Here is a 13,367-nt window from a genome sequence, read left to right on the forward strand (position 1 = left end):
TACTGTGAACTCTAGGCGACACGGCTGGAACGCTTCCCACTCTCCGAGAAGTTCGAGAGAAGAAGGAGGGCACTCCAGCCTGGGAACGAGATTATATAGAGTCCTGGTCCCGTGACTTATTGTTACTCCTGTTGTTCTCTGGGATATGTAGTCTTCTTCTGTGGACTGCACATTCAACAGAAGTATCCATACTTGACATGATGTTATGATGTGGAATACTGATAGCAAAATTACAAAATTACAAAACCATGACATTCCACCCCTTATTCTACATTATTACATCATGGTTAATATATACATATATATACATATATATACACGTATGTAAAATTGTGATAGCTAAATAGTAGAATTGCATGTAACATAACTAAATGTACAACTATAATAACTAAAATACACTACACATGCAAACATATATATATATATATATAGATACATAAAATTATTGACTGCATTCCCCCAGCATCAAATTCCCTTGTGGCACACATTGAACATCCCCATCCTTCTGCATTACCCACCAAGTGCACCCAGGTCCCTGGGCAAAGACAGTTCCACGGATAGGTTTGCCCTTTCCAGAAGCTGGAAGGACCCAAACAGCTTTTCCCAACATGTTCTTTACATGTATAACAGGGACCTTATCTCCTTCTACAGTGTGTAGGGGGCTAGATTGACTAGGACCATCACGATTGACAGATCCTCTAGTATTGACCAACCAAGTGGCTTCTGCCAGATTCTTCTCCCAGTGCTTAAATGTTCCACCACCCATTGCTTTCAACATAGTTTTCAACAACCCATTATATCGTTCAATTTTACCAGAAGCTGGTGCATGGTAGGGAATATGATAAATCCACTCAATGCCATGATCTTTGGCCCAAGTATTTATAAGAGAATTTTTGAAATGTGTCCCATTATCAGATTCAATTCTTTCTGGGGTGCCATGTCGCCACAGGACTTGTTTCTCAAGACCTAATATGGTGTTTCGAGCAGTAGCATGGGGTACTGCGTATGTTTCAAGCCACCCAGTGGTTGCCTCTACCATAGTGAGTACATAACACTTACCACTGCGAGATCGTGGCAAGGTGATATAATCAACCTGCCACGCCTCCCCATATTTATACTTTTGCCATCGCCCTTCCTCCCAGAGAGGTTTCATCCTTCTGGCTTGTTTAATTATGGCACATGTTTCACAATCATGAATAATCTGCGCAATAGCGTCCATGGTTAAGTCCACCCCTCGGTCTCTGGCCCACTTATATGTCGCGTCTCTTCCTTGATGACCTGAGGTCTCATGAGCCCATCGAGCTAGAAATAATTCACCCTTATTCTGCCAGTCCAAGTCAATTTGAGCCACCTCAATTTTGGCAGCTTTATCTACCTGATGGTTGTTTTGTTGTTCTTCAGTAGCCCGACTTTTGGGCACATGTGCATCCACATGACGCACCTTTACAACCATATTCTTTGTTCGGGAAGCAATGTCCTTCCATAGTTCAGCGGCCCAAACAGATTTTCCCCTCCGTTGCCAGTTATTTTGTTCCCACCTCTGTAACCACCCCCATAAGGCATTTGCCACCATCCATGAGTCAGTATAAAGATACAGCATTGGCCACCTCTCCCGTTCAGCAACATCTAAGGCCAGCTGGACAGCTTTTACCTCTGCAAACTGACTTGATTCTCCCTTACCTTCAGTGGCCTCTGCAACCTGTCGTGTGGGGCTCCACACAGCAGCTTTCCATTTGCGATGCTTCCCTACAATGCGACATGATCCGTCAGTGAATAGGGCATATTTCTTTTCATTTTCTGGTAATTCGTTGTATGGTGGGGCCTCTTTAGCACGTGATACCTCTTCTGCTGGTGATGTTCCAAACTTTTTATCTTCAGGCCAGTCCATGATTACCTCTAGGATTCCTGGACGATTGAGGTTTCCCATTCGCGCTCGCTGTGTAATCAGCGTAATCCACTTGCTCCAGGTGACATCGGTAGCATGATGGGTGGAGGGAACCTGTCCTTTGAACATCCAGTTCAGCACTGGCAGTCGAGGTGCCAAAAGGAGCTGTGTTTCAGTCCCGACTACTTCGGAAGCAGCCCGAACCCCCTCATACGCGGCTAAGATCTCCTTCTCAGTTGGAGTGTAGCACTCTTCAGACCCCTTATATGATCGACTCCAGAATCCCAGGGGTCAGCCTCGGGTCTCTCCTGAGGCTCTTTGCCACAAACTCCAAGTGGGGCCTTTCTCTCCAGCAGCAGTATAGAGGATGTTCTTTACATCCTGTCCAGTCCGTACTGGCCCCAGGGCTACAGCACGGGCTATCTCTTGTTTAATCTGTTCAAAAGCCTGCTGCTGCTCAGGGCCCCATGCAAAATCATTCTTCTTCCGCGTTACCTGATAAAGGGGGCTTACAATGAGGCTGTAGTTTGGAATGTGCATCCTCCAAAAGCCCACTGCACCCAGGAAAGATTGTGTCTCTTTCTTGCTAGTTGGTGGAGACATGGCAGTGATTTTGTCGATCACATCTGCTGGGATGTGACGACGTCCATCCTGCCACTTTATACCTAAGAACTGAATTTCCTGGGCAGGTCCTTTTACTTTGCTTCGCTTAATAGCAAAGCCAGCTTGTAGAAGAATCCGGATTATCTGCTCTCCTTTTGTGAAAACTTCTTCTGCTGTATCGCCCCACACAACAATGTCATCAATGTACTGCAGGTGTTCAGGAGCACCACCCTGTTCCAGTACAGTTTGGACCAACCCATGGCAAATGGTTGGGCTGTGTTTCCACCCCTGGGGCAAACGGTTCCAAGTATACTGAATGCCCCTCCAGGTGAAGGCAAACTGTGGCTTGCATTCTGCGGCCAAAGGAATAGAGAAGAAGGCATTGGCAATGTCAATGGTGGCATACCATTTGGCTGCTTTTGACTCCAGCTCGTACTGGAGTTCCAACATGTCCGGCACAGCAGCGCTCAATGGGGGTGTGACCTCATTCAGGCCACGGTAGTCTACTGTCAGCCTCCATTCTCCACTGGCTTTACGCACTGGCCATATGGGACTGTTAAAAGGTGAGTGAGTTTTACTGATCACTCCCTGATTCTCCAACTGGCGAATCAAATCATGAATGGGGAGCAAGGAATCCCTGTTGGTGCGATACTGCCGTCTGTGCACTGTCTTTGTAGCAATCGGTACCTGCTGCTCTTTTACTCGTAGCAGCCCCACAACAGACGGGTCCTCTGACAGGCCAGGCAAAACAGACAGCTGCTTAATGTTGTCCATGTCTACAGCAGCTATCCCAAAGGCCCATCGATACCCCTTAGGATCCTTGAAATGCCCCCTTCTGAGGTAATCAATACCCAGTATACATGGAGCCCCTGGGCCAGTCACAATAGGATGTTTTTGCCAGTCTTTGCCAGTGAGGCTTATTTCAGCCTCCAGCACAGTCAATTCTTGAGAGCCCCCAGTCACTCCAGAAATATGGATTGATTCTGTCCCTTCATGACTGGAGGGCATTAGGGTGCACTGTGCACCGGTATCCACCAGCGCCTTATATTCCTGTGGTTCTGATGTGCCAGGCCATCGAATCCACACAGTCCAATAAACTCTATTATCCCTTTCCCTCCCCTGACTGAGGGCAGGGCCCCTCTATTGGTTACCTGTGATGACTGGAGCAACTCCACTGGTGGTTGGTATGTCTAGTAGTTCTTTCACCCGTGCTCGTAGTGCAGACGTGGGCTGATCATGCCACTTCCTCATGTCTTCTCCACGGTCACGTAGGTAGCGCCACATGGAAACACGCGGTGCAATCGTACTGTTGTTCTTTGCTCGAGCTGGGAAGCGTGTGCGTTTAACAGCTGAGACTTTTGATGATGCAGGTGGGGAGTAGGACTGGACTAGTTTGATCAGATCCTTCATTAGACCTGGTGGCCCGTACGAGGATTGACCTTCATCAGTTGTTTCTGATACTGTTACGGGATCATTACAATTAGTTGATGGAAACAATTTCTTGCACATTTCATCTACTCGGTTTTCTAGCCGTGAGATGGCAGAAACTGCGGCATGCAGTTGGGGGAGCTGCTGATCGGTGGTTTGAAGCATTATAATCAGCTCAACAACTCGGGGCCATCTGTCCACGAATCCTTTAGATCCTGATACCAATGACTGTGCAATTCTCTCTGGTGCTGTACTTGTGATTTTCTGCCACATGTCAGGATCGGCCCTCACTCTCTCTGGGTCAAGTTCGCTTGGATCAGGGCTGTACAACATTTTCGCCATGGCCAATTCCCTCAGGCGCTGAATACCTTTTTGGACGGTATTCCAACTATCAAATTTAGGCTTCAAAGCATCCTTATAGGGGTACCTTTCTCTCACGGCTTCTAACAGCCGCAACCAGAGAGTAGCAGCTCCATCCGAACATCTGCTAATCCCTCTGTCGATACCTGCATCTTGGGCAATGCTTCCTAGTTGGCGAGCTTCATTACCATCTAGAGACAAGCTGTTGGCCCCGTTGTCCCAGCAGCGAAGCAACCAAGCAAGGATACCTTCATCTTGACGCCGTGTGAACTCCTTTCTTGAGCCTTGGATTTCAGTCAGCTTCAGAGGTCGACAATAGGTGATTTCCTCCTCATCATCAGTCTCTTCTTCATGCCTCTTGGTTTTTGCCTTTGCTTTTTTCGGTACTGCTCCATGCCCGGCACCTGGGTCTTCTGCTGCCCCCCCCTGTGCTTCTCCTTCTTTTCGTTCTAGACGCATGGACACCCGTTTCCATTTCTTGCCTTCCACAGGGGCAACTGATATTGCTACTGATGCCTCCTGTGACTGATCAGAATTAACTTGGGCTTGAATCTCAGATCGGAAACTCTCTCTCTCCAGAATAGTATGATACAAAGCACGGTATGCATAAGCCAAACCCCACATAAGGTTTACCTCCTTAGATCTCTGACCCAAATACTCACTTAATTTCTTAGGGTCCCTTAGGTGTTCAAGAGTGAAATCCCATGACACTGCGGGTCCCCATGCTTCTAAGACTTTCCCTAAACCTTTCCATATTCCCTGCCAGTCATCATTCTCTGGTTCTGGAGGAGACTTCCGCATAGAACGAATGCATAGGAACATATATGCATGCATTGATAGTGATAACATGAATGCAAGTATGAAACCTATCTCAGTTATTGAAAAGCGTGTGGAAATCTGAGAGTACAACCTAAATAAAAAGGGTTTTTTTAGCCTGTACAATGAATTAAACATGGTGGTGTTTGTAAAATTGCCTGTTCCATCTGGGATGCAAGTATTTGTAAAATTGCCTGTTCCATCTGGGATGCAAGTGTTTGTAAGATTCACAATTCCATCTGGGGTGTAGATGCCAAAATTCTGACCATACCACATCTCGTAAAAGTACCAGGCAGGTGTCTCCATCAGTATCCACCTTATTAGGCTATATATCTGCACAATTCCACAACACCAAATTATGGTGTTAATAGTTGACCAATACTTTAAGAAGATCATAATTGCTTTCAATCCCTTAAACAGAGCAACTGGGATGAAAAGTGGATTCATAGCTGGCAGGCTCTGTAAAAGTCAGAGCTAGCTAGCTTTGCTCTAAGGGAGAAAGAAATCCCTTTGTTTTCTACACAAAAGTTAGATAGCAGTGCTGAGAATGTGCAGCAGCCCTTAATGTTGACAATTTGTCTGGTATTTCAAGGTCACGTTCTCCGTGAGCAGCTACGGAAAGATAACACTCCCAACACTCCCGTAACGAAGCTCTTTAAGAGCAAAGAGAGTTCTAAAAGCTAAAAAGCTCTATGCCCGCATTCTCCACCAAAAAATCTGTCACGGGTTACTTAGATTTACCTATGCCCGTGACAGGGGAAGCCACCCCACACCCCCCCCCGGGGCCCGGAAAGGAGGGGGAAAAGGGGAGTGGGATAAAACAGCGACAATCTAAGGAGGAAAAACTTATTTTACTAAATATGATATCGAAATACAAGATAACACAATATAATATAATTAAGGCTAACAAAATCGAACGAAACAGAGAGAGAGAGTCTCCGAAAACCGAGAGGCCTACTGTGAACTCTAGGCGACACGGCTGGAACGCTTCCCACTCTCCGAGAAGTTCGAGAGAAGAAGGAGGGCACTCCAGCCTGGGAACGAGATTATATAGAGTCCTGGTCCCGTGACTTATTGTTACTCCTGTTGTTCTCTGGGATATGTAGTCTTCTTCTGTGGACTGCACATTCAACAGAAGTATCCATACTTGACATGATGTTATGATGTGGAATACTGATAGCAAAATTACAAAATTACAAAACCATGACAGACCTCAGAGATCATCCAGTTCCAAGTACCAGATCAGGTTGCCCAAAGTCCCATCCATCCTGGACATGGGGCACCCACAGCTCTCTGGGCAGCAGTGCCAGGGCCTCAGCATCTTTTGAGTTAAAAATTTCCTCCTAAGATCTAATCCAAATCTCTCCTCTTTTAGTTTAAAGTCATTATCCTTTGTCCTATCACTATCTACCCATCTAAAAAGTTGATCCCTTCCTGTTTGTAAGCTCCTTTAAGGTATTGGAAGGCTGCAGTGAGGTCTTTCCACTGCCTTATCTTCTCCAGGCTGAACAAGCCCAGTTCCCTCAGCCTCTATTCATGGGAGAGGTTTTCCAGCCCTCTTAACATCTTTGTGACCCTCTTCTGGACCTGCTCCAACAGCTCCGTGTGTCTCTTGTGTTGTGGGATCATAGTCAGCATTTACCCAGCAGTGAGATACAGACTCAATCTGCATCACAGTTGGCACAAAGGTTGCGCAGTCAAAGCCAGAGATAAATAACACTCATTACCTTTAGAGGAGCGGCCACCTCTTGACTTCGGGAAACCTAGATTGCTGCATTAATAACGTCCCTTTGTCACCAGCTGATATCTCAGGTCAGGCACCAAGTTTTATGAGATTTGGTGGCATCCTTAGTTTAGAGTAGTACAAGTGAGGATCTCTTTTTATGACTGCAGCTTTTGTTCTCTATCCTTTTCTGTCACATTTAGCAAGATTACTTCTCTCCACAGTTTCTCCATGATAATATCATTCACTTATCATCACCATTCCTCTCGCTAAGTTGTGAGGTCCTATTTTGAGCTCAGAATGTATACCTGGAGTCCAAGTTTAGAAGAGAATAAAGGTGATTAGGAGCATCATAAAAAATATCTGGAGAGACCTTACTTGCCTCCTTTGGGCAGTCAGGAGTTCTGTGTGTCATTAGAAAGAGGACTTGCCTTCATACATATTTGAGTGGTATGCGTTCGTCTATTATGGATTTATTTTTAACGTGCTGTTTAAGATTGTTTGAAAAATAGGGAAGAGACAACTTGTTCAGAGGCAGCGGGTGCACGTCTATATAATCGCACATAAAATATAGTTTGCAAAGTACATTAGGACACTTTGGCTCTAAACACAATATTATTGCAGTGATTTTTTTCCAATCTATTTGACTTGTAGTTTTAAAAGACCAATGAAATGTGAAAAAGCGAAAATGAGGAAACTCAGAGACTCAGGCAAGGAATTGATTTTTGAATAGATGGTACTTAGGATGCTCTCCTTAATTCCCAAGGCCCAGGTCTCTACACAATGGTAATGTGATAAATGAAAGCTCTGAATGTTTACAAGCTAACAATTAGGCCTCATAAGCACCAAATGCCATTTTAATTCTGTGCATTGAACCTTAGCTAAATACGATTCCAATTGGGAATGGATGGCAACAGCTTCCGTTGCTGGCCTAATAATTGTCACTGTAATTGCAAATGCCAGGGCTCTGCGGCAGGTTTGAATGGGAGGCAGCAGCTGCGTTAGCGGGTGATGGATTCATTGCTGGGAGTCTGCACACTGCTCTCCTTCAGCATCTCCTTAATTCTGAGGCTTTAAGAGCATTTGGAGAACACAAAAGTCTTAGGAAACCAGCCCACCTCTAAATCCCGAGGCTGTGGAAACACAGCCTATGGAGCTTAGCTGTGGAATGAGCTGATGGGGGGAGATTTATCCTACCACAGACACCAGATGCACCTACAGCTACATGAGGACCAGTCATTTGGCATTCCTCTCCAAGCGAGGATGAGTTCTGGGAGTGTCTTTATAGGGCTGAAAGCAGAGATGGAAGAACAAACACAGCCATGTCACTCATTCCCCATTACAAGAAGGTTGTGGAGCTGTTGGAGTGGGTCCAGAGGAGGCCACAAAGATATTCAGAGGGCTGGAGCACCTCTCCTTGTGAAGAAAGATTGAGGGAATTGGGCCTGTCTAGCTTGGTGAAGTGAAGGCTTCAGGAAGACCTCATAGTGGCCTTCCAGTACTGGAGGGGAGCATATGAACAGGAGAGGAACCAACTTTTTACATGGTCTGATACCAATAGGACAAGGGGGGAGATGGTTTTAAATGAAAACAGGGGAGATTTAGGTTAGATATTAGCAGGAAATTCTTTGCTCAGAGGGCAGTGAGGTGCTGGCACAGCTGCTGTGGGTTCCCCATCCCTAGTGGCCAGATTGGACAGGGCCCTGAGCAGCCTGAGCTGGTGGGAGGCAACCAGCCCATGGCAGGGGTTGGAATTAAAGGATTTTTAAGGTCCTCTCCAGCCCAAGCCATTATATGATTCTATGCTTTAATGTGTTAAGCACCTCCTTTCGCACTGCCACCACAGCACTCAAAGCAGCTTTAGTCTGGGCATGTGCATTTTACACTTCACTTGCTACTAATTAAAAAGCAATAATTAAAACTGGAGCAGCTCAGTTGTGCTGCCTTCTCACATTTCTCCCTCTGTAAGGCATGACCTCTTTGCAGCTCCAAAGCAAGCACTTGGAAGGTCCCTGGGCAGAGGTGCAGCAGCTCGTGCAAATACAGCAAGCACAGATGGTCCAGGTTACTTCTGACAGAGGCTAATGTGGTGACTAAGGAGGTGCCAAAAGCCTAATGCACATTTGCAGACATCTTAAACTGACTCCAGCACACCAGCACAAGCTGCTCTGGCCCCAAATGAGCCTCACTTCTCAGTACACATAGTCCCAATTGGAAACTCTTGCTCTTGGTGAAGGTCTCTGCCGTTGTACGGCATCTGTCATGCAATTAAGACAATTTAATTATGCTTAGTATATGGACTCATTTTGTCTATAAAAGAAAAACGCACAGTCAGAAATTTAGTTACCATCATATTCTTCCATGCTCTTTTTTTGTTTTTTGGGTTTTTTTTTTGTGCTGTTCTAACCCATTTTGCACAGGCAGAGAGTTTTTTGGCCTCTTTGTCCATTACCACTGTGGAACAGCAGAAAAATACCATTTAGTGATGATGAGATGAGAGGCTACAAACATATCATGGTGACTGAACCTCAGGGTGCTAGGGAAGCCACATGGGTGGGTGGAGAAATGTTGAGAAGCCATAGAATCATAGAATCACTGATTGGAATCATATAATCAGAAGGCTGGAAAAGACCTTTAAGATCATCAAATCCAACCCCAACCCATCTCCACCATACCTACTGCTGATGTCTCTCAGTGCAACATCTCCACTGTTCTTGAACACCTCCAGGAATGGTGACTCCACCACCTCCCCGGGCAGCCTATGCCAATGCATCGCCACTCTTTCAGAGAAAAAAGTCTTCCTAATATCCAACCTGAACCTCCCCTGAAGCAACTTTAAGGCCATTACCTCTTGTTCTATCACTGATTACCTGAGCAAAGAGGCCTACCCAGGTTTCTGGGAACACAGTAATGGGAGCCCAAGGTTGTTGGGAGTAAGTAGGGCTTGCATGGAAGCACCCCATTGACTCCAGTGCAGCATGCCTAGTTTTGTGCTAGTATTTTTAGGGGTGATGCAGGCTCAGTTCCACACTCAGCTGATTTTTATACAATACAAACAGAGAAGGATTCTTCCCTTACAGTTCCAAGCACCACCAAGTCAGAGATGCTCAATTCAGATCCCATCTTCCTTAAATATCAGAGCATTTGAGAACTAAGTCTATCCTTACAGTTCAGGCTGTTTTATATAGGGAGCAATAGATGTCACAGTGGGAAGAATTTGGGGTGTTATGTAACATGCTTTTAGTGATAACTGTTCTCTCTGCTCAAGGGAAAGACTCAAATGTGTCCCTTGTGTCCTGTCTCAGCAGATGCAATAAAGATGTCTTCTGTGATACCTTTAGTTCTTACTTACATACTCTTTTAGGTGGAGATGTGTGGATGACTGTGCAGAAAGCACTGACAAAATGCATCACATCTCATTGCAAACAGGAGAGCTGCAGACAGAGAGCAGAGCACAGGGAACTGAGAGAGCATTAGCTCTGGCTCTTGCAAGGAGATTTGGTTTAGATCCAAGCCATGCACTCCTGGCCACTTGGAAAGGCTTTCGTTGGTCCCTGCCAGCCTCCTGCAGTGCAGTCCTGAATTTATCCTTTTTTTGTTTTTTTTTCCCCCTTCTTTTCCACTTCACAAGTAGCTGGTTTGTCTCCGAGGTCATGAAAGAAAAGGGCAAGGCTGCGCCTTCCTCCATGCTCAGATAATCCCATGAATGATGGGCTGACACTGGATGGCCAAATGTTTTCTTCTACCTTTGTAACTCCCCCTCTGCCCAGTGGGCAAGAAAAATTTCACGTCCCAATGTCTCATGCTCCAAGAGGGTAAGGTAGACTTGCAATGAGCTCACCTATTTAATCACTCTGCTAAATATTAAACTTGGACAGGAATTTGCTTTTTTGCCAGTCCTTCCTCACACAAAGCCACTGCCAGCACATTGTCAAAAGCAAAGTAATAGCACTGGACAGATATGGACAAAAAGGGAATGGAAGAGACAAACTTGTTTTTCTGTATAGAGCAGAGGGAGCACAGTGGCTGCTTCTGGGACTCCAATAAGTTGCAATTTAGGAGCACCTTTTTGTTATTAGATGGGGTCTGTTGGTTTTTTCCCCAGCTCAGAGTAGTCCTGAAGAGGAGGATGAAGAGTTCCTCAACCATCAGACCAAGAGGGCTGATGAGCCGCAGCTGGACTCTCTCAGACATATTTCTTACCCCTCTTCCTACAAGCGTTGGACAGTGGGGTCTCCTGTGCTCCATCTGCTCTTCTGCTTGGAGCAACCATTGGCCTGGAAAACATTCTCCAGTTCCTGACCTCAATCTCCCTTGTTTTGTTACCTTTTGTTACACCCTCATTAGACACACAATTAATTATAATCCCCTTCAGAATAATCAAGTTTAGGATGGCGTGTTCCTACTTTGTTTCCTCTGGTGTAAAGCGGCTTATTTCTTTTGGCTTTGCCTCTCCAGTCATGTTTTCTAAACCTCTTTTCCTTAACATATCATTTGAGTTACTTCATCACTTTAAAGAATGGTGCCCTGAGCTGTGCTCCGTTAGAGGCTCACTGCTGTGTACTGCAGAATGGTCAGCTGCTCAACCAGCATTTGCTCTTCATCCCCACATAACGTGTTTTCTTGAGGGTAGGACTTGAAAAAGTCCAATGTTTACCAGTGATTGCTTTTGCTTAATTTTTCTCTTATTTTCCCTTGACTATTTAAATACAGTTTGCCTGAAGGTCCACATTTCCAGAAGGTCCAACAATTAATTATCTATAGGAAAGCCAGTAGAGCTTCCCTCTACTCTCCAACCTACCGTAGCCTCTCTCCAGAAGCTCCTTCTGTCAGGTGCCCACATCACAGAAACCTTCCCAGATGGTGCTTGTGTTTGACTCTCTCATTGGAAAAGCCAAGGACTTTGGTAGGGGTGAAAAATGGAACTGCTTTTTTGCACATTTAAATCAGTCTTTCTAGATGGTCCTAGGAACAGTAAATGGTAAGTCCAGGGGCCTCAGCAGTGCCCAGGGCGCTACACCATGGTCACAAAGGACAGCTCTCTACCTTAACATTATCTTTTACAATAAGATAGCACACAAAAAAAAGGCACCACCAGACAAAGCAGCTGGTGTTCTTCAGAAACTCCTCGTTCTGCTAGATAGGATGTACAGAGTGGAGCTTTTCTATAAATCACAGCACGGCAAATGGGAAATAAAGTTTTCTGACAGAAACAAGAAGCATAGTACAGGTGATAAATATCAGATATTGCTAAAAAAAGAGACGGCTACTTGTTTAGTCATTTTCTGTTCTGCGCTTCATTTTTCTCCAGCTAAAAGCTGTAATTTTCTTTTCAGGAAGCCAATAAAGTTAAGGTAGTCCTGACAGACAGCAGGTTTTTATCTGGGTGAGGACTTCAAGACTTGGTCTGTGCAGGATGATTCCTACATCCCACCCCTCTGCTGTGATGATGACTTCCCTCCATCTTCCCTTTCAGGTACGACAGCTTCGGCCGCCTGACCAACGTCACCTTCCCCACTGGCCAAGTGAGCAGCTTCCGCAGTGACACTGACAGCTCCGTGCATGTCCAGGTGGAAACCTCCAGCAAGGATGATGTTACAATAACAACCAATTTGTCAGCATCGGGAGCCTTCTACACCCTGCTCCAAGGTGAGTCGGGCCTTCTGCTCTCGCAGCTGAGCTGCAAACAATGGATTATTCATCAAGAAACAGGTATCGTGTTGGTAATCCTAGCACCAAAAGTCACCCACATCCTCAGCATCCCTGAGCTCCCCACATGTTGGTCCAGACATGCATTCACACCTACTTAGCCACAAACCCTAGCTCTAGAGCTACCCAGCAGCTGTTTTCTGCTTCATTCTCAGCCTTGCCATTATTGTCCTTCACCATCATTACCATTATTGTTATAACAAAAAGGGTTGCATAAATCTAGCCATGCTTCCATCTGACTCTTTCACTTCATTCTCTTAATGGCTTCCAATGTAACATTTGCCCTTCTGGAAAAGCCATCAAGATGATTACCAGGTCTCTCAGATTCTTTGTTCACTGGCTGTTCAAACAGTCAGAAGGCAGTATCCAGAACAAAATGACCACCTCTGTTCTCAGAAGGCTTATGTTTGAGCTCAAGGGCTGGTATGGAGAGACATGGAGGAGAAAAGAGATGTGGGCAGCGGGGGTGTGACTGATTTGTTACTGTCAGAAATGAGCACAGTTCTGCCAGTGGTGGGAAGAAGAGAACTGATGAGGTGGAGGAAAAGGTGATGAAGTGGGAAAGGAACGAGAAAGGAGCGATGTAGCACCATGCTGACATTCTGGTAAGGGCAGAAGATGTCATGCATAAACCATGCCAACCTGGATCTCCAGGCTCTGAAGGCTGAAGCATCATTACCATCCCTCACTCCTCTTCCCTGGGAACTGGAGTAAGAGAAGGTATTGGCAAACCCACTGCTTTCCTCACTCCTTAGTTCTCATTCTATGACCAGTGGCAGCAGGGTGTCAAACATCATTTCCCCTTGTGAAGAACAAAGTGCTCCAAGTAAGACCAACATGTTC

General features: G+C 45.6%; 1 protein-coding gene across 22 annotated transcripts in view; it reads left to right on the plus strand.

Annotated features, from left to right (window-relative positions):
* TENM4 (teneurin transmembrane protein 4) overlaps positions 1–13,367 on the plus strand; it is a 1,507,827-nt gene that overhangs the window by 1,466,518 nt on the left and 27,942 nt on the right. For all 22 annotated transcript variants that reach the window (XM_085509480.1, XM_032442260.2, XM_015852440.3 and 19 more), the window contains one exon: positions 12,292–12,464. In XM_085509480.1, coding sequence (XP_085365606.1) covers positions 12,292–12,464 — 173 coding nt within the window. The remainder of the gene's footprint in view (positions 1–12,291; positions 12,465–13,367) is intronic.

The sequence above is a fragment of the Coturnix japonica genome, chromosome 1, assembly GCF_054131305.1.
Source record: "Coturnix japonica strain WE chromosome 1, WE-NBRP24, whole genome shotgun sequence".
NCBI lineage: Eukaryota > Metazoa > Chordata > Aves > Galliformes > Phasianidae > Coturnix > Coturnix japonica.